Here is a 21,272-nt window from a genome sequence, read left to right on the forward strand (position 1 = left end):
GTTGCTTTTACATCTTTATTGGCTAGGCGTATTTTACTGTTACACTGGAAGTCTGATAAATGTCCCTCGATATCCCTCTGGGTTAAAGACATGTTGTTCTTTTTGAAGCTTGAGAAAATCAAGTACACCCTTCGAGGGTCAATGGGCAATGTTTTTGGGGAATGTTTTGTCACTATTGTACTCACAATGTTGATTGACATATGTCCATAGTGTGATGTGTCTTATATATGTATACATATTTTGTTTTTTCTTTTCCCTTCTTCAGCTCTAATAAAAAAATTTTTTTAAAAATAAATAAAAAAGAACAATAAACCCAAACCCTCTCACAGCCATTTTTGGTATTCAATGTGAGGATGACCATCTTCCTCGGGCAAAATCTGATGGCGTTGCTTTTGTCGCCCTCATAGCGAGAAGAATAATTTTACTTAATTGGAAGCAGGCTGCTCCACCCTCCTACAAACATTGGGTGAGACATACGCTACAACTCTTGAAGCTAGAAAAGATTAGACTGGCTCTACGACGTCCTATTAATAATTTCAGCAGGTTATGGCAACCTTTTATTACACACCTGCTCGGACAAGTATAACGTTTTGATATGTCATGTATATATGGAGGAGAGGAGAGGAGGTGGAGAGGAGGACACTGAACAAACTGTTATCCATCATGGATAACCCCACCCATCCTCTCCACCAGCTGCTGGTTGGACAGCGGAGCTCCTTTTCCAACAGGCTCATCCAGCTCCGCTGTCAAAAGGACCGATTCAGGAAATCCTTCCTACCAGCAGCCATCACCATCTTCAACACCCCCCCTCTGGCTGGAAGAGAACTTCAAGCTCAATAGGCTTGATGTCTCTCCTAAAAAACAATAACAAAAAAAACTTTTCATACCGTAGATTTGTATATACTAATGTTTATTCACTATTTTTATTTTATTTTATTTTTATTTTATATCTATTTTATTCTATTTGCTTGTTTTTACTTTAGTTGTTTACATATATTTTACTGTATGCTGCTGCAACACAACAATTTCCCAAATTGGGATGAATAAAGTACTTATCTATCTATCTATCTATCTATCTATCTATCTATCTATCTATCTATCTATCTATCTATCTATCTGTCTGTCTGTCTGTCTGTCTGTCTGTCTGTCTGTCTGTCCGTCCGTCCGTCCGTCCGTCCGTCCAGCTATCTATCTATCTATCTATCTATCTATCTATCTATCTATCTATCTATCTATCTATTTATCTATCTATCTATCTATCTATCTATCTATCTATCTATCTATCTATCTATCTATCTATCTATCTATCTATCTATCTATCCATCTATCTGTCTATCTATATGTCATGTATATATTGTCATTCATCATTACTGAAAACCACATAAATGTTCTCTCACACACCTTTATTTTGTCTTCATTTCTTTAATTAATATGTTTTATTCAATTTATTTATTTTTTTTTGCTTGTCCCCTTGGGGTGGGGGTGTTCTTATATTTCTGTATTTCTGTATGTCTTATGTATCATTTTACATTGTGAAAACCAATAAATAAAGTGGAAAAAATAAATTCTATTATTTTTAATAAGTACATAAATTGCTCCAGTTTCAAATTCTCTGTGAAGTTAAATATTCCACCTTTCCCTCTGTACTCGAACGCCACAGAATTTAAGCGTCAGATCGTGCGTATGACGTCACCTGGTTTCATCTCGCTTATCCTGTTGGTTGGAGACCGGATCAGCTAGCTGGTAGCTAACAAAGCTAGCAGTACTTCTTTATTATTATTTTTTTTTTAAACTTTCAAGGACGCAATTGTTGAAAAGTTCAGAATTGGTGTGTGATCACACGGCACGTTAGCAGAAGCCAAAGTTCCACCGACACCGTTTTTCTCCTCTTCCGGAGTAAAAAGCTGGTACGTAACAATTAGCTAGCTTAGCTTAGCTAGCCTAGCTTAGCTGTGAATAGTTATGCTTATGTGTGTTTGGGCCTTCTTAACGGATGTAAATAAACGTGAAACGTTCAATCTACTGGCTGTTTTATAAACTCAACATTACATCGGACAGTTTAGGCTCGGTAATTGTCAGGTTGATCCGACTCGGAGTGTTTTTTTCAGTGTTATTTATCAGAAATGTGCCATCTTATCGTTAGACGTAGCAACAGGCCTTATTTGGCGCACGTGTTAAAGCGCCATAAAAATAAACCTCAATTGAAATTAATTGCAATTAAAGATTAAATGTTTATGTTTGTAGGAGTGGGTAAATCCTCGGATTCTCCCTGAGTGTCGTAAACTTTTAGTAACTGTGGAAAAAAGACATGGCTCACACAAAACAAAATGCCGCCGTGATTCTTATGGTCGTTTATGTTGATGTTGCACTGATTTTTAGACTGTTTTGTCGTTTTAACGAGTTTGTCAGTCGGATTATTTTAGTTGAAAACTGCTAACACAACCAATGCAACGCTGTCGGGCAAGTGCAAGTTTACCATGTCTGCCATTTTATGATGGGAAGTCCCTGAGCGTTTAAGATGTGAGGAGTGACAGAGTAACGAGCTGTTTGGGATCTAAAACTTCAAGCTTTTCTCTGGACATACTGCAAACTGTGAAACACACTGGAACCTGGTTTAAAATACTTTACCACTTCTACATGTATACAGGGGTGCCGAAAAGGGGGGTAAAAGGAGAAGGATTCTAGGGGCCCAGAGAGGCCCTAATAAAATTATAATACTGACAAAAAATAATGACACTAAGTTATTAACTAACTTATAATCACAAATATATTTTATTTACAATTTACTGGTAACAATAACTTTATTTGTTTTGGAAACATTACGTTTATGTTTTGTATTTTTCAGGTAGCCTAATTTAGAGTTTAGTATCAGTGTTGCAGCAAATAAATGAATTCCATTGGATTCCTTGTGCTCAGTGTTACCTACCTCAACTGTCATGTGTTTCTTTTTTCACAAATATGGGAACGATAGTCAGAAATACCATTAAAATGCATAGTTTTATGTAAAATAGCATCACAAATTTTCGCCGACCTCCTGGCCGGCTGTTTGGGGGCCCAATAAAAATGATTTTTATGGGGCCCAAAATCCCTAGCGGCGCCCCTGTGTGTGTGTATGTATGTATGTATGTGTATATATATATATATATATATATATACACACTTTACTTTCCTCAGTTTGAAAATGCAGTTAAGCTCATAGATTTTACATCGCAGATCTTTACCGGCTCAAACACTCAAAAGAGACCTAAGAACATTTTCCCTTTTAATATCACTGATTCACAAGCAGAAGTCCTTTTTAATTGGCTTTATAAACGGAAGAAACCTCCGTTCCAGTCAGCCTTCAGCCTGGCCCTGAACATCTGTCAGCTGCTTTTGATTATCATTCATTTAGAGTCGAATGAAAGTTTCAAATATATCGTTTGGTGAAGCCCAGTTTCAGGAACTGTGAATAGTTGTAACCAGGGCTCTAAATTAACACCCGCCAACCCGCCAAATGCGGGTGAAAGTTATTTTTGGCGTGTATTAAAAAAAACTCACTAGCCGGCTTGGCCGATGATAAATGAGGAACTTTACCATCTATTTTGCGGGACGCGAAATTATTATATACAGTCTATGCGCGGGACGCACGAGCGCAGTTTCTATGGGAACGCATCTGCCGAGGCTGCCGTTCTAGGGGAGTGGGTCACTCTTGGTTTGGAAATACGATAGACGCCGGTGTTCAGTCGACTTCTCCTGCTTGTCGAGAATTGCTACTTTGCGCATGCGCCGAGCCGATTTTCTAAGTTTCGTTTTCACGCCCATAATGTTTTGCTACCCTGCGTCTGATTATTTTCTCTTTTGGAAGACATGCAAAGTAATAAAACACTTATCGTATTAACAAGCAGTTAGCTTAACATGCAGAAATGGGGTGTCATTCACCTTTTGATTTTTGTATTTGGGACACTTCTGTCTTTATTTAGGTGACTCTGCTCCATCATTGTGAATGAATGCATTGAGAAGGGGGAGCATTATTTGACAGCGTGTTATTGGTACAAATACAGACGCAAACACTAACAAAATGTGGCGATGGTTGGGACAGCCGGCCGTGAAGAGAAAAGATATGCCTGCCAAAGGAGGGGAGGAGGATGATATTTTGAATATATTGAATCTGGCATGGTGACAGTTTGCGCACACGCCGGCCACACTTTGTGAGAAAAGGGAAAAATGGAACTGATTTAGATGGATCCGAAGACAGTTCAGAGAGCTCGGACGATGTTTAAGCATTTCACAGTATCCCCCTCATAATTAGTCTCTGCACATAGTTTGTGTTTAATTTTGTGCATTATCTGCACTAAAACATGGTTAGAAAGTTGTTAAATATTTCCATTTTTGTAGATTCAGGGTTTACATGAATATAAATCAGTTTTAAAGTTATTTTTTTATTTTTTTTATGTGCAAAAAATGTGACCCTGAATAGTATGTGAGGGTTGAGGAGTAATGAAATGTTAGAATAAGTTTTGTATGTACATAAGTTTAATTATTGTAATTATTTTTAATTGGATATACATTCCCAATTTCACTGTAAAATGAATTTAAAGCTTTAGTTAATAAATTGATCAAATTAATTCAGTGGCTCTCATCTTTCTTTTTTGCACAGAAAAATATGTGGCTAGTGGAAATTCTGATTGGCTGGTAACTTCAGAAACTTACTAGCCACATTGGCTGGTGATCAAAAAAGTTAATTTAGAGCCCTGGTTGTAACGTAGGTAAAAGAGGAACTTGGTCAATTTAAACATGAATAGGGATCACTTTCTTTAAATTGTGATATACAGCGTTGGCCCTGGTGGAGGATGGATTACCCCAGTTTTTGTGCCCGATATGTTGGGGTAATGTCCCTTTAACCACCTGCTGCATCTCCGTTATCCTCACAGAACCATGTACAATGGGATTGGCCTGACGACTCCGCGAGGCAGCGGCACCAATGGCTACGTGCAGCGTAATCTGTCGAGCCTGCGGGTCAAGCGGCCGCGGGACGAACGCGGTGGCGAGCGGGATGAGAAGGACCGGGAGAGGCTGGAGAGTCAGCTCAACAGACAGCCCAACGCCGACATCCTGGAGCACCAAAGAAAGAGGCAGCTCGAGGTCAAATGTGCCGAGCTGCAAGACATGATGGAAGAGCAAGGGTAAAAAATATTTTATTTATTTATTTATTTATTCATTCATTCATTAAAAAGTTGCCCAGCTGAGAAAACCAACAAATAGCAGCAGAACTATGGGATGTTTCAGGGTCACCTGAGCCATCCCTAACTATAAACTTTATCAGAAAGGAAAGTTTTAAGCCTGGTCTCAAAGGTAGAGAGGGGCCTGATAACTGAAGGCTCTGCCTCCCAAACTGGCAGCTGGTCCCACAGAGAGGGGCCTGATAACTGAAGGCTCTGCCTCCCAAACTGGCAGCTGGTTCCACAGAGAGGGGCCTGATAACTGAAGGCTCTGCCTCCCAAACTGGCAGCTGGTTCCTCAGAGAGGGGCCTGATAACTGAAGGCTCTGCCTCCCAAACTGGCAGCTGGTTCCACAGAGAGGGGCCTGATAACTGAAGGCTCTGCCTCCCAAACTGGCAGCTGGTTCCACAGAGAGGGGCCTGATAACTGAAGGCTCTGCCTCCCAAACTGGCAGCTGGTTCCACAGAGGGGCGGCCCAATAATAAAGAATTACAGCAGTCCAATCCTGAAGGAACAGATGCACGGAGCAGTTTTTCTGCATCACTTTTTTTTTTTTTTTAAGAAGGCTTCTTGTCTTGTTTGAAGTTTTTCATGTTCGTTGCTGCTGCCTGAGAGAATCGTTGAACTTGCTGTGTTTGGGCGCTCAGGTATTCTGCAGAGGAGATCGAGGAGAAGGTGAACAGCTTCCGCATGATGCTGCAGGAGAAGGAGGAGCCTCCTCCCTCCACTGCTCAGAAACCGTCGTAAGTACAGCACAACTGAACAGTTTAGGGAAATGATTTAAAACGTTTAAAAAGCTCCAAACTCTCCGTTAGTCTCGTTCTCCTACAGCAGGGATGTCCAGGGATGTTGCCCTGCTTCAACACACATGATTCAGATTAAATGGATCTCTTCAACAGATTGTTAAGTTCTGCACAAGCCTGTTAATGATGCACTGATCTGAATCAGTTTGTCCATTGTTAGAGCCAGTTAGCTTAGCACGATAGCACAACATCAATGCTACAGCATCTCAGCAGAAAGCAGCCAGTTCACACAGAGTCCACTAAGCAGAACAAATGCAAGGGAACATTTCATGTTAGCATTTTAATGGAAATCAGTCGGCTTGTTAGCTGAGAAGGAAGCTAGCAGAGAACAGAGGGAAGCTAGCAGAGAACAGAGGGAAGCTAGCAGAGAACAGAGGGAAGCTAGCAGAGAACAGAGGGAAGCTAGCAGAGAACAGAGGGAAGCTAGCAGAGAACAGAAGGAAGCTAGCAGCAACTTGTGTTTATCGTGTTGGACAAATAGTGGCTAATTTCTGTTTAATTGTCCCCAGAACTACCCCAGTAGCATGAGCACACAATCATATTGTCCTTAATGTGCCTCTGCCCATCAGAGCAGCTTCAGCCTGGAAGCTGTTAATGTGAACTATTATTCTGAGTCCCATCAAAGTCCAACCAGAGTAATAAAAACGGCTCATTTTATCAGACCGTGTTGTATCTGTAACATCAGAGAACTGCTGGTTAAGATATCGTGTTAACTGCTGTTGTTCTGAGTCACTGTGCTGTCTGATAACAGACAATAAAACAGGAAATAAGGGCTTTATTAGGACTTCAGCTGCATTAAAACACAGTTTATGAAAGCAGAGACAGCAGGAGAGAAGGTAACAGATGTTAGCACAGCTGGATGTTAGCTAGGAAGCTAATAGCTTCTGTTCTATAGTCCTGTTATCAGCAGGAGGGATGTTGTGTTTCCAGCCCTAACTGTGACTGTATGTAAAAACTGGTTTAGAGTAGACTTTCCTCTTCTAAATTGTTATATTTCGTATCCAAACACTTGATTTCCTGAATAATCATTTGCTATAATATATATAATAACTGATTCAACTCAATGACAGACTGCAGCAAGATCAGCTCTTTCATTTTCTCGGTTACGGGGGCCAATGTTTTTAGATGTAGCAACACTTGGTGCAGGTTTAGTCAAAGTCAAGTTTATTTGTAGCACATTTCATGTACAAACAATTCAAAATGCTTCACATCAAATAAAAGCATTGCAGCAGGGAGTGGAAGAAGCATTAAAAATACATAAAAGAATATAAAGAGAAACAAATAAAATCATTTAAATGAATTTGAAAAACCAGCAACAGTCCAGATAAGTTCAAAGATATCGTGCAGATTTTATGCATAGACACATGAGAACAGAAATGTTTTTAACCTGGATTTAAAAATGTCTCCATTTGGTGAAAGTTTAATCTCCACTGGCAGTTTGTTCCACTTGTTTGCAGCATAACAGCTAAATGCTGCTTCTCCATGTTTAGTCTGGACTCTGGACTGGACCAGCTGACCTGAGTCCTTGGATCTCAGAGCTCTGCTGGCTTTATATTCTCTGAACACATCACAGATTGTAAACCATCAGCAGGCTTTTAAAATCTATTCTGTGACTGACTGGAAGCCAGAGTAAAGATTTTAAAGCTGCTGTGATGTGTTCAGATCTCTTAGTCCGGGTTAGTTTAGTGTTTTCTCTGCTTGGACGGATCCTTCAGCTTTAAAGGAAAAGATGCCGTCTGTACTCTCAGGTTTGGGAACATCTGGCAGGATGTTTTTTTATGATTTTATCCTTAAATATTGAAGCTTTTTAAGGAGTAACGATATTTATGAGAGCTCAAAACAACAGGATCTGATACAATGTTGCTTTTGTAAAGAGTTTTTAAAAGTTCTCCACGGGCAGCATCTCATTAAATGATGTGCTTTTGCTTCCTCAGGGTGACGGAGACGCACGCTCTGGCTGCAGCCAACCAGCAGAAGAACGACCGCCTTCGCGCCGCTTTCGGCATCTCCAGCGACTACGTGGACGGATCGTCCTTCCACGCTGACCGCAAGGAGAAGGAGAAAGAGAAGAGGGAGCAGGAACGCCTGGAGAGGGAGCGGCTGCAGCAGCAGAAATACACGTGAGCACCAAACGCTTTCTGTCCAGCAACACAAGGAGGGACTCCCCCTCTTTCCTCACTCCAGACCAGCTCCTGCTGTCCCTTCCGAGAGATTTTATTAGACCTAACGGTAGATTTAACGCCGGGGTGAGAGCGGCCTAAAAGATGAACAAACCATCATAAAGTTATCCAGACAGAAGCAGGTTGGGCATCGCATCTTTCATGTCGTATTGAATCTGGGCAGGTTGGGAACCTGGAAGAAGGCGGAGCCAAATGTTAGCATTGAGAGGAAGTAGGGCTGGACGAGTTAACTCGTTATTATGGCGTCAACTCATTAATTATTTAACGCCGATAAATATTTTATCTCGCATTAGCGCAGGTTTTATTATTTATTTTATTTTGTAAAAGTCTGTTGCTCACAGGCTTTTATTTTGTAATAGTCTGTTGCTGTCTGCTGTGGAACAGGAAAAGAAAGTAATCGGCGGATCCACCAAACATGGAGAAGGGTACGGAACTTTTACTCGGCCATTTTCATTTTAAAGTTCTTCCAGACGGCGGAGTCGACAGAACCAAAGTCATCTGTAAACACTGCCAAGTTGAATTGTCTTCTCAGCGTAGTAGTTCCAGTCTAAAATATCACTTAAAGGCAAAACACACAACTGATAGCAGCAAGTCATTCAAGGAAACAGACAGTGGAGCGAGGCTTCTACATAAAAACTACAGAAAGATGCTGATGTTAAAAGTGTGTTTGCACAACAAATGTTATGGCACTTTCATTCATATGGCAGCACATTTAAAATAAAGCTAAATGCTAAAAGCTATACACTACTTTTGGATTCATTTTTGGATTTTGCGTACAAATGTGATTAATCAGGGAAATCATGTGATTAATTAGATTAAACATTTTAATCGTTGCCCGGCCCTAAGAGGAACCCAAATAAAATTGACCGACCTGAACACGTTCAACAACACAACAGCACCAACCTCTGACAGAAAGAGAAAAATAGTTCAAAATGTGACCCAGTCAGACTCGTTTTCAGCGTGAAACTCCCCACAAGAGCCCGATGAGCTCAAATACTGCAGTTTAGATACCAACTTTGGTTTCTAGCCCTTGTGGCGTCTTCACAGGACTACATGTGCAGGGCTCGCATGGAGGTTTGTTTTCCTGACGGTGGTGTTACATTCCACAACTGTAGGGGGAGCCAAAGAGCCTAAGAAATCAAAGCCAAAACTCTGGTGTTACTTCCACTAACCACCACCTTCCATCACTCGTCTGTTTTCTTTGCTCCCTCAGTTTGGTGGAAGTTTCAGACTCTGATTCAGATTCTCCTGCCAAGAAACGCGGTCGGAAGAAGAAAAAGAAAAACAAGAGCAGAGACAGGTGAGATGATTTACCTGTTAACACTGAAAAAGGTGTCGGAGAGGGCGGGCGTCTGACGTTTTCTCTGATTTCCTTTTCAAAGCAGCTCAGAGAGTCGTTCCCCGTCTCCTCACAAAGAGAAGAAGAAATCCAAAAAGAAGAAAAAGAAACGGTACCCATCTTTTTGACGTTACTCATCTCTGTTTGATTCAGTTGGTTTTACATTGATGCTGAAACATAAATGTTTTTCAGTGAGGTGTCAGAAGAAGACGACGACAGGTGAGTGTTTTAAAATGAGGCCTCTCTGTTGCCGTTTAGTAACCCTGTTTTTATTAATGGTGAAATAATTGCTGAGCTCATCTGTTTCCGCGTCTCATCGACATTTAGCTCCTCAGATGAAAAACAGAAGGTTTCAAAGAAGAAAAGAAAAAGGAGCGGAAGTGCGAGTCCTCCGAAAACAAAGTCGACTCGACACAGAAGCGTCTCCTCCAGCTCTGCTCACAGGTAGGAGACTGATAATAGGTGGACAGATCTCAGTCATTATTAAAAAAGATGCCGAAAATGTAACGTTGGCACACAGAGAGTGAGGAGAGGAGCGGTGTTGTGTTGGAAACACACCTTATCCCCACAGCTGCGTTCTGAGTTACAGAACGGAACCGTTCAGCTAGAAAGCTTCAGCTAACAAAGTAATGTGGGAACAATGATGTTCATCTTTCAGGAAGGAACAGCAATAACTCCTTAGAAGCTGGTGTACGTCACCTTCATTAGCTAAGCTGTTAGCGTTAGCTGCTGCTAAAGGAACAGCAAAAACTCCTTAGCTGGTGTACGTCACCTTCATTAGCTAAGCTGTTAGCGTTAGCTGCTGCTAAAGGAGAAAATAAATCAATAAATAAACCATGAGGAGTTATTTCTCAGATGCTTCCATTTCCCTGCTCTGAAGTTCAGGCTCTGAGAGTTGGAACTGATCCCTCTTTGTGGCTCAGCTTCTTCAGTCCAGCGTTGAACTGGACCAAATTGTTAAAACAGTGGGATGAAAAGTGGCTGCTGCACATCCACAGTCTTTAGCTAACTCTGCTGGAACATTAGCCTCAGATAGAGTTCATCCACAGTCTTTAGCTAACTCTGCTGGAACATTAGCCTCAGATAGAGTTCATCCACAGTCTTTAGCTAACTCTGCTGGAACATTAGCCTCAGATAGAGTTTATCCACAGTCTTTAGCTAACTCTGCTGGAACATCTATAGATCCATCCATTGTCCTCCGCTAATCTGTGGTCGGTTCAGGAGAGAAACCAGACATCCCTCTCACCAGTGATACCTTTGAGCTCGTCCTCTGGGATGCCAAGTCGTTCCCAAGTCAGATGGGATATATAAGCCCTCCTCCGGCGTGTTCTGGTTCTGCCCCGGGGCCTCTCCCTGTTGAAAGTGCCTGAAAAACCTCGTTTCCACTATGCAGTCCGGTACGGGTCGGTTCAGAATGGTTCGCTTATTTCAGTGTTTCCACCACCACGAAAGCGTACCGGTCCCATGGGATGGGTTAAAAGCGGAGGACAAATTTCGTGTGTATGCATGACCAATAAATCGGATCTTAATCTTTTCCCTAGGACTGCTGATATGACTATAAAGCAATTGTCAACCTTTGGCCTAAGATGGCCTGGTCCAAGGGACACTTATGAACAACCTTATGCTCCAACATGGAGTTTGTCACGGACACTCCATGACTAGCACAGAAGTCCAAAAACAAAGCGTAGCTTAGGTTCAGATCAGAGAGGCCGTTCCTCCAAAATACGTGTTTCCAGGTCACTCCATCATTGCCCAGATAGGCATTGAAGTCCCCCAAAGGAAACAATGGGAACCCTAACTAGTAGCCCCTCAAGGACACCACACAGAGGCTCCCAATAGAGCTACGTAATCTGAGCTGCCCGACCCTCTTGTTCACGGGCAGAACTCCAACACCGAGGTGCTCAGCCCAGGGCTTGGAAGTAGAATATGTTACTTTTAATGTTTTATATCCCAGTAGGCTACATATCTTTGTGTCTTCAGCTTACAAGAAGACTAATTAAAACAGTTTCACACAGTAAAGTGAATCGAGAATAATCAAAAAATGTTTTTATGCAAATAAACATTGATGTTAACATTAGGTTGCATGAGACGGTCCTCAAGCATCAACCCTCGTTTGGTACATTTTTTTGTATGAATTGGTTAATTTCAATCCTAAAAAATGTGATTGAATTCAGGATGGTATTCAGTTAATGTTTCTATTTCCGTTTGTTGTTCTAACAGCAGCCAGTCTCCACCTCCACCAAGGTCGCGTCAACAGGACCAAGACCCAAAGAATGTCAATGAGGGAAGGCAGGGGAGATCGCCAGACAAGAGGAAACGTGGTTACGAGGAGCACAGCCCACAACGCCAGGGGGGTGAATGGGTACGTTTCTGAGTGCTATACATTTATTTGCTGAGTCTAAACTAAAACTGTCCAGTCGTAAACACCAAACAAATCTTTGTTCTGTCATGCAGAGGAGGCCCAATGTTGAGAGAGAAAAAGAACAACAGAAGGAGGTGGAGAAAACCAGGAAGAGACATGACTCCTCGTCACCCTCCCCTCCTCCGCAGACGGCAAAAACCGTCGAGAAGGAGAAAGGGCGAAGATCAAGAAGCAAACAGAGAGAAGGTGAGAAAGGAGGGCGCTCCAGAAGCCGAGAGGTGGAGAAGAGAAGGCGTTCCAGGAGCGTAGAGATGGAGAAGAGGCGGAGATCCAGGAGCATAGAGATGGAGAAGAGGCGGAGGTCTAGGAGTATAGAGAAAAGGAGACGTTCGAGGAGTGTAGAGAAAAGGAGGCGTTCAAGGAGTGGAGAGATGGGGAGGAGGCGTTCTAGGAGTATAGAAAAAAGGAGGCGTTCTAGGAGCATAGAGACGGAGAAAAAGAAGCAATCGGTAAGCGTTGAGATGGAGAAAGGAAGACGCTCCATGAGCAGAGAAAAAAGAGACAAGGGAAATGAAAGTGTACCTCAGAGGATCAGACATGACACCTCTTCATCTCGCTCTCCGTCTCCTCCTCCTAAACCAGAAACTAGGGTCAGGAGTAAAGACGCAGAGCGGGAAAAAGAACAGAACAAACAGGACAAAAAGACTAGACGTGTCTCTTCGTCCCCTTCGCCTCCCCCCGAAAAGGAGAGGAGAGATCTGCACTCCAACTCAAGGACACTAAATGAAAGGGACAAGAAGGACCACGCTAAAAGGCACGAGGCAGAAGCTTCCCTTCACCAGCAGAGACCTGAGAGGAGAAGGGATGAACATCCGTCCCGCGACTCCTTCCTGCCCGCCTCGAACTCACCCATCACCAATGGACGTCAGCGAGAAAGGGAGAACGAAAGGAGGCGAGAACCCGACAGGGAGAGGTCCAAAGAAGAGAACCGGTATCCCACAAAGCAGCGGGAACAGAGAGTTGAGGCGGACGTCCGAACGTCTGCGGAAAACAGAAGAGATGGGCCGAGACCTTCGGAGAGGCCACGGAGCGCCGAGAGGCAGGAGAAGGCGAGGAGCCCCGTAAGAGAAAAGAAGCGTCAAGACGAGACGAAACGGGCCGAGATAAAACGAGGGAGCAGCAGCAGCAGTAGCAGCGGCAGCAGCAGCAGTAGCAGCAGTAGTGACAGTGACAGCGATAGCTCTTCATCCTCTTCATCTTCTTCATCCTCCTCTTCAACATCATCCTCTGAAGACGAGGAAAAAGCCAAGAAAGCCGGGTCAGCAGGGAGTGGAAGTAGCAGCCCCAAGAAAAGCGGTCCGTCCGCCATCGGGGTGGCGGTCGAACGGTATTTGGCCAACGGTGGAAAAGATAGTTCTGCCTCTGCTTCTGAGGGTGACGGAACCAGACGATCCCAGAGCCACAGAGAGGCTGGAGGGGACAAACATGAGAGGGAAAGACCATCCGGCAGAGCTCCTGCAGAAGAGGTCCTGCCTCAGGCTAAAGGACAGGAACGCTACAGTCCCACACAGATGGACAGCCCCAGTCCCCCTCCCTCCCCACCCAGCAGGGGAGTCAACAGAGGCAGCAGTAGGTACTCTCCTCTTGGGGCGAAAGCTGGCGAAAGGGACCGTGGGAGGGAAAGGGACGGAATCAGGAGGACCACGATGTCCGGTCCCCCTGCTAGGAGGTCGCGGTCGCCCCCTCAGAGGACCTCGATCCCTTCCCCACCCCGTCGCACACCTCCAAGACAATATCAGGAACCCCCAGCAAGGTCCAGAAGACCGTCTCCTCCTCCGGCTTGGTCAGACCGAGACAGGGAGAGGCAACGAGACAGGGATAGGGACCGAGAGAGAGACCGGGATAGGGATAGGGACAGAGAGAGGGATAGGGCTCGGGATAGGGAAAGGGAAAGGGATAGAGAACGGGATAGGGATAGGGAAAGGGATAGAGAACGCGACAGAGCTGTGAGGCGCAGCAGGTCCAGAAGCCAAAGGAGGCGCAGCAGGTCCACATCAAGAATCCTAAGAAGGCCAAATCTCCCAAACAGGTAATACTTCCCATACAGCAGACCACTTCAAAAACAGTCGGTTTAAAGCCAGTGTTGTTGACCCACTCTGTAGTGTTCCTACTTGGCCTCCTGAAAGCTGAGAAAAACTTTATAAATGTTGGGATTTAAATGCTAAGTTCTGTAGGTATGACCGTTGGTTCGCTCCGCAGTTTGACAAATCGGGAAGAGATGTAGCATAATCTGGTGGCCGAGAAGCTAAATTGGATAAAGAAAAGGGTCTTTTTGAATGGCAAGTTCATCTCCCAAACCCTGCCAGATTGTTCTCTAGACAGGACCAAAGTTATCTGCCGTTACTGTCGGTGTGAACTGAGTTATCACCGGAGTGCGTCGGGTCTTAGATATCACCTGCTAGCTAAACGCACGGCTGAAGCAGAGATCCTCAAGTCCGGTACGGGTCGGTTCAGAACGGTTCGCTTATTTCAGTGATTCCATTACCACGAAAGCGTACCGGTCCCATGGAACCCGTTACCGTTTTTGTAGCCCTTCTGTTTGGGGTACCGAGCACACAGGACCGGTTCCCTTGGGGAGGAGGGTCCCCTTTGTACAGTGGCAACGCAAAGCTGACCCGACCCGAACTGACAGTGGAAGCGAGGCTTTAGTAGTTCGTAACAGACACCTCCACCTGCGGCAGCTTAGACACAGTTACAACCTGTGAAGTTATTTTATTAAAGTGTGAATGTTACATTCAGGTCAATGTGACCTAAAGAAGAAGAAAGTTCTGGACAGTTTGTATCAGGACAATTAGTTTTGGGATGTTAATGTAAATATTAGGGCTGATCAACGATTAAAATGTTTAATCTAATTAATCACGTGATTTCCCTGATTAATCACGATTAATCGCATTTGTACGCAGAATCCAAAAGTAGTGTATAGCTTTTAGCATTTAGTTTTATTTTAAATGTGCTGCCATATGAATGAAAGTGCCATAACATTTGTTGTGCAAACACACTTTTAACATCAGCATCTTTCTGTAGTTTTTATGTAGAAGCCTCGCTCCACTGTCTGTTTCCTTGAATGACTTGCTGCCATCAGTTGTGTGTTTTGCCTTTAAGTGATATTTTAGACTGGAACTACTACGCTGAGAAGACAATTCAACTTGGCAGTGTTTACAGATGACTTTGGTTCTGTCGACTCCGCCGTCTGGAAGAACTTTAAAATGAAAATGACCGAGTAAAAGTTCCGTACCCTTCTCCATGTTTGGTGGATCCGCCGATTACTTTCTTTTCCTGTTCCACAGCAGACAGCAACAGACTTTTACAAAATAAAAGCCTGTGAGGAACAGACTTTTACAAAATAAAAGCCTGTGAGCAACAGACTTTTACAAAATAAAAGCCTGTGAGCAACAGACTTTTACAAAATAAAAGCCTGTGAGCAACAGACTTTTACAGAATAAAATAAATAATAAAACAGCGTTAATGCACGATAAAATATTTATCGGCGTTAAATAATTAATGCTTTAACGCGATAATAACGAGTTAACTCGCCCAGCCCTATTAAATATAGAATACATTTGCATAAAGAAAGCATATTTGTCTGCCACCATGTTGATAAGAGTAATAAAAAAAATCTATTTCAGATGCATTTAGAACATATTAAAACTTTTATTTTGTGATTAATCGCGAATATTTTAATCCATTGACGGCCCGAGTCTCAGGATGTTGCAACTAGGACAGGGTGATCAATCAATCAATCTCAAAATTAAATTTATTGTTCCTTCAGTCCACAAGTTGGTGGTTATGTGCCTCTGAGCTTGTTGTTCATCGTCAAGGAAACGAGTGGAGCTGCCGAGTGGAGCCACAAAAACTGGGGTTTAGATTGAAACTGAATCTTCATCTTTTGTGAATGAACTCGGTTCTAAAGTTGAACTGTTTCTTTTCTGTTTGAAATGTCGGGACTAAAGTTACTCTGATTGTTTTTGTACCTCCAGGTCCCGCCGGTCTCCTTCTCCACAGCGGCGGCGGCGGACCAGTCGCTCGCTTTCCCGAGAGAGAAGAGAGCACGAGAGGACGAGGCAGAGGGAGGCGCAACAAGACCGAGAACGGGAAAAGGAACCCGTGCAGCCAAAGGTCGCTCCCCAACCCCGCAGCTCCTCCTCATCCTCTTCCTCCTCCGGCTCCTCCTCTTCCTCCTCGTCCTCGCCGTCGCCGCCCCGAGAGATCAAAGACGCAAAAGCACCGACGGAGAAGAGCCGGAGGCCAGATCCGGAAGACCTGAAGAGACCGGAACCCGAGCCGAAGAGTCGCTCCTCCTCCTCGCTGGGACCCTCCAGAGACTCGTCCTCCGCTCCGGCTTCAGGCAGAAGAAGCTCGCAGTCGGACTCGCGGCGCTCTGATGGCGCCTCCCAAAGATCTCCGGCCGGCCGCCAACAAGACGCCAGACCCTCATCACGGGGTCCAAACAGGAAGCAGCCGTCACCGGCGGCCCGCCAGCCGCCAGAACCAGCCGTCAGGAAAGAAGGCGCCGTGAACGGCACCGAGGCGGCTGCAGGCGGTAAAGCCAACAGAAGCAGCAGCTCCAGCTCCTCCTCGTCCTCATCCTCATCGTCTTCCTCCTCTTCATCTTCATCCTCCTCTTCAGACAGCTCCGACTCTGAAGTGGAAGAAGAGAAAGGGTGAGTAGGAGAAAAGAGGCCGGAGTGAAAACTTCAGTGTCTTTGGGTTGATGAAGACGAAGCGTTCAGGTTAAACCGCTTCACTCCTTCAGGTCGGCTGAGGGCGCTCTCACGCTCGTAGACGGGTTTGTTTTTTAAAGCGGACAGAACTCGGTCGCATTGATCAGACGCTGATTGACGGTCTGTTTGAGCCCTGATGGCCCATTGATTTCATAACAGGAAGGATAAAACGTTCAGTGAACAGAAGTCAAACGCTACGACCAGGAGCAGCTCACTGCTCAGATTGATCCACATTTTTCTGACGCTGCCCCCAAGTGGCAGCAAAACGCTACAACGTGTAGACGTGCTGTTAGTAAACGATTATTAAGGTATTCCATCAACTAATTCAGTAGCTTTACATTAATAACTATTTAAAACAGAAAAATTTACGTTATGAACTAGTTTTTACAGGGCTGGAAACGCAATATTTCTTCTCCTGATACTGTTCTCTGCTAGCTTCCTTCTGATCTCTGCTAGCTTCCTTCTGTTCTCTGCTAGCTTCCCTCTGTTCTCTGCTAGCTTCCTTCTGTTCTCTGCTAGCTTCCCTCTGTTCTCTGCTAGCTTCCTTCTGTTCTCTGCTAGCTTCCCTCTGTTCTCTGCTAGCTTCCTTCTGTTCTCTGCTAGCTTCCTTCTGTTCTCTGCTAGCTTCCCTCTGTTCTCTGCTAGCTTCCTTCTGTTCTCTGCTAGCTTCCTTCTGTTCTCTGCTAGTTTCCTTCTGTTCTCTGCTAGCTTCCTTCTGTTCTCTGCTAGCTTCCCTCTGTTCTCTGCTAGCTTCCTTCTGTTCTCTGCTAGCTTCCCTCTGTTCTCTGCTAGCTTCCTTCTGTTCTCTGCTAGTTTCCTTCTGTTCTCTGCTAGCTTCCTTCTGTTCTCTGCTAGCTTCCCTCTGTTCTCTGCTAGCTTCCTTCTGTTCTCTGCTAGCTTCCTTCTGTTCTCTGCTAGCTTCCCTCTGTTCTCTGCTAGCTTCCTTCTGTTCTCTGCTAGCTTCCTTCTGTTCTCTGCTAGCTTCCTTCTGTTCTCTGCTAGCTCCCTTCTGTTCTCTGCTAGTTTCCTTCTGTTCTCTGCTAGCTTCCTTCTGTTCTCTGCTAGCTTCCTTCTGTTCTCTGCTAGCTTCCTTCTGTTCTCTGCTAGCTTCCTTCTGTTCTCTGCTAGCTCCCTTCTGTTCTCTGCTAGCTTCCTTCTGTTCTCTGCTAGCTTCCTTCTGTTCTCTGCTAGCTTCCTTCTGTTCTCTGCTAGCTCCCTTCTGTTCTCTGCTAGCTTCCCTCTCACTTAACAAGCCAACTGATTTCCATTAAAATGCTAACGGGAAATGTTCCCTTGTTTATGTTCCACTCAGTGGACTCGATGTATGAACTGGCTGCTTTCTGCTGAGATGCTGTAGCACTTAAATTGTGCTATCGTGCTAAGCTAACAAATCAAGCTGCTCCAAACGTAGCCCGTTGTGCGACAGTAATAACTATCCGTGTGAAACAGGGCAGTAATGGAGTTACTCGAGGAATCGTTTCAGCTCGAGTCCACACAGAGAACCTCCTGAAGTATATTTGGACCTTTACTGATCATTGTCATGTTGTTTCCTTTTTAACAGGAAGGCAGTGAAAGACCAAAGCTCCTCTTCATCCTCTTCCTCATCGTCATCTGAAGATGAAAAGGACACAAAGAAAAAGAGGTAACATTCTTCAGAATTGACACAAAGATGAACTTCTGGATGTTTTCCTGACATTTGAATCTGTTTGTCGGTAGTTTGAAGACTTTTGTGTTTTTCTCGCAGCCCTGCAAGGCCTCACCGAGTGCCGGCTGATTCGCTGAGAGATTCTCGCTCGCTCAGTTATTCTCCTCCCAGACACATGAGAGCGGCGCCGTCCTCTCCTCGCCAAAGGTCCGTATCTGTATTTTCAGAACTGAAGCAGCAAGAAATTACACGCTGAAGGAAGAAAAGGGGAGTTTAAAGGGATAGTTCACCTCTTTTGACATGAAGCTGTATGACATCCCATATCAGCAACATCATTTATGAACATCTTCTTACCCCCTGCTGCGTCCTGTGAGCCGAGTTCCAGCCTCGTTTTGGTGTTGACGAAGGTAGTCCGGCTAGTTGGCTGGGGCTTAAAAAATAAAGCGTTTTGCTTCTCAGAACAATGTGCAGACCGAGCAGCAAACACCGTAAATCATCAAATAAAATAAAATAAAATTTATTTTGTAGCACATTTCATGTACAAAAAAATTCAAAGTGCTTTACATAAAATAAAAGCATTGCAGCAGGGAGTGGAAGAAGCATTAAAAATACATAAAAGAATATAAAGAGAAACAAATAAAATCATTTAAATGATTAAAAACAAGCAGATAAGTTCAAAGATAGCGTGCAGATTTCATGCATAGACACATGAGAAAATAAATGCTTTTAACCTGGATTTAAAAATGTCTCCATTTGGTGAAAGTTTAATCTCCACTGGCAGTTTGTTCCACTTGTTTGCAGCATAACAGCTAAATGCTGCTTCTCCATGTTTAGTCTGGACTCTGGACTGGACCGGCTGACCTGAGTCCTTGGATCTCAGAGCTCTGCTGGGTTTATATTCTCTGAACAGATCACAGATTGTAAACCATCAGCAGGCTTTTAAAATCTATTCTGTGACTGACTGGAAGCCAGAGTAAAGATTTTAAAGCTGCTGTGATGTGTTCAAACACCGTAACAGGCACGGCTGTCAGCAGGCAGCAGGCAGTGATACGAAGGGAGAGAAAATAGGGCCAAGAGATTATGAGGTCTGACTTTTTCCTGGAGAACGATTTTGTGATGCAAATGTATTACTCTGTTGAACGCATATTGAGTAGTGGGAGAAGTATGCGGTTTCGAACACAGCCTGTGTCTTTAAAAGAGGGAAAAGATGCCATGTGCACATGGACCCGTTCTCTCAGTTTAGTTTGAGATCTCCGGGTTTAAACACTAACGAGTCTCTAACGGAGCCTGTAAACGGGAAATAAAAGCGACTCCTTGTGTGTTTCCGTCCTGCAGGAGCGGCAGCAGACAGTCGCCGAGCCGCTCGTCCAGCAGCAGGCGAAAGAAATGAGCGCCGCCCAGCCGCTGCTTCCACTTCTGCGTTTGAACTGGACTCCGCTGGACGTCTGCAGACGGGCGGCCGTCGGGGGGAACTCCTGTTTGTTTTTTTTAAGCAGCTGCGATGCGAGGCTGCCGTTTCTTTTTATGAGCTGAGTAGGAAACGAGCACAGCTAACCGTAACGTTCACACTGCTCCTCTGTACCTGTACTGATTGTTGTGTTCCACCTGTAGATACCAGCGGTCTGTTTCTTTGGTTATTATCATGTAACAGATTTTCATGTAATGTGAGCAGAAACTGAAACGTGGTTAACTTCTTTGTTGAAAATGATTCATCAGAATAATAATAATAAAAGGTAATTGTACATTTTATTTGTGTGGAAGTTTTTAAATCTCTTTTCTGTGCAGTGAAAATCAGACTTAAAGCAGTTATTATTGACCTGGTAGAGCAGGGATCAGCGTTAAATGGCTCAACTCGACAGGAAGGCGACAGTTCTGACTAGGGCTGGGCGAGTTAACTTGTTATTATCGCGTTAACACAAAGATTATTTAATGCCTATAAATATTTTATTGCACCTTAACGCATGTTTTATTTTTGTAGAATTTTTTTATTTTTTTCGAAATTTAAAAAAACTAAATTTTTGGGGGGCTTTTGTGCCTTTTATTGGATATAAAAGTTCAGAGAGAGGAGGGGGAACAACACGCAGCACAGGGCCGTCCGATGCGGGACTCAAACCGGGGACAGAATCAGAATCGGCTTTATTGGCCAGGTTTGAGTGAACAAACAAAGAATTTGACTCCGGTTAAACTTCACTCTCAAAGTACAACAATAACATAAAAGAATAAATTAAAAATAGAAAAAGCTGCAGCGAGGACTGTAGCCTCTGTACATGGGGCGCCTGCTCAACCCACTACGCCACGGACCACCCCTGTTTTACTATTTAATTTATTGTTGTAAAAGTCTGTTGCCGTCTGCTGCGGAACCGGAAAAGAAAGTAATCGGCGGATCCACCAAACATGGAGAAGGGTACGGAACTTTTACTCGGCCATTTTCATTTTAAAGTTCTTCCAGACGGCGGAGTCGACAGAACCAAAGTCATCTGTAAACGCTGCCAAGTTGAATTGTCTTCTCAGCGTAGTAGTTCCAGTCTAAAATATCACTTAAAGGCAAAACACACAACTGATAGCAGCAAGTCATTCAAGGAAACAGACAGTGGAGCGAGGCTTCTACATAAAAACTACAGAAAGATGCTGATGTTAAAAGTGTGTTTGCACAACAAATGTTATGGCACTTTCATTCATATGGCAGCACATTTAAAATAAAGCTAAATGCTAAAAGCTATACACTATTTTTGGATTTTGCGTACAAATGAGATTAATCGTGATTAATCAGGGAAATCATGTGATTAATTAGATTAAACATTTTAATCGTTGCTGAACAGGAAGTCAGAGAGACAGTTGATCTAAGCCCACATGCAAACATTTACAGTAATGCAGCCGAGACGTTATGGAGGCTGGGATCACCCCGTCCACATCTTTAGGAGCGAGATGGAGCTTTACTTCTGCTTTAACTCTTTAACTGGAAG

At 43.9% G+C, this 21,272-nt stretch overlaps 1 protein-coding gene across 4 annotated transcripts; it reads left to right on the forward strand.

The window, feature by feature from the left end:
• Positions 1–1,697: 1,697 nt before the first annotated feature.
• Positions 1,698–20,058, forward strand: srrm2 (serine/arginine repetitive matrix 2). 4 transcript variants are annotated; one of them, XM_075455000.1, is made up of 14 exons: positions 1,698–1,907; positions 4,911–5,162; positions 5,847–5,942; positions 7,937–8,122; positions 9,396–9,482; positions 9,565–9,633; positions 9,714–9,740; positions 9,849–9,965; positions 11,742–11,883; positions 11,976–13,972; positions 15,921–16,604; positions 18,226–18,306; positions 18,409–18,516; positions 19,645–20,058. In XM_075455000.1, the coding sequence occupies exons 2-14, from the start codon at positions 4,915–4,917 to the stop codon at positions 19,697–19,699; spliced, it is 3,897 nt and encodes a 1,298-aa protein (XP_075311115.1). In that variant the 5' UTR covers positions 1,698–1,907; positions 4,911–4,914; the 3' UTR covers positions 19,700–20,058. The 4 variants fall into 4 exon arrangements, with proteins under 4 accessions (XP_075311115.1, XP_075311117.1, XP_075311116.1 ...); XM_075455002.1 differs by having other exon boundaries at positions 11,745–11,883; XM_075455001.1 differs by having other exon boundaries at positions 9,568–9,633.
• The last annotated feature ends 1,214 nt before the right edge of the window (positions 20,059–21,272 follow it).

The sequence above is a fragment of the Odontesthes bonariensis genome, chromosome 21 (assembly GCF_027942865.1).
Source record: "Odontesthes bonariensis isolate fOdoBon6 chromosome 21, fOdoBon6.hap1, whole genome shotgun sequence".
Taxonomy (NCBI): domain Eukaryota; kingdom Metazoa; phylum Chordata; class Actinopteri; order Atheriniformes; family Atherinopsidae; genus Odontesthes; species Odontesthes bonariensis.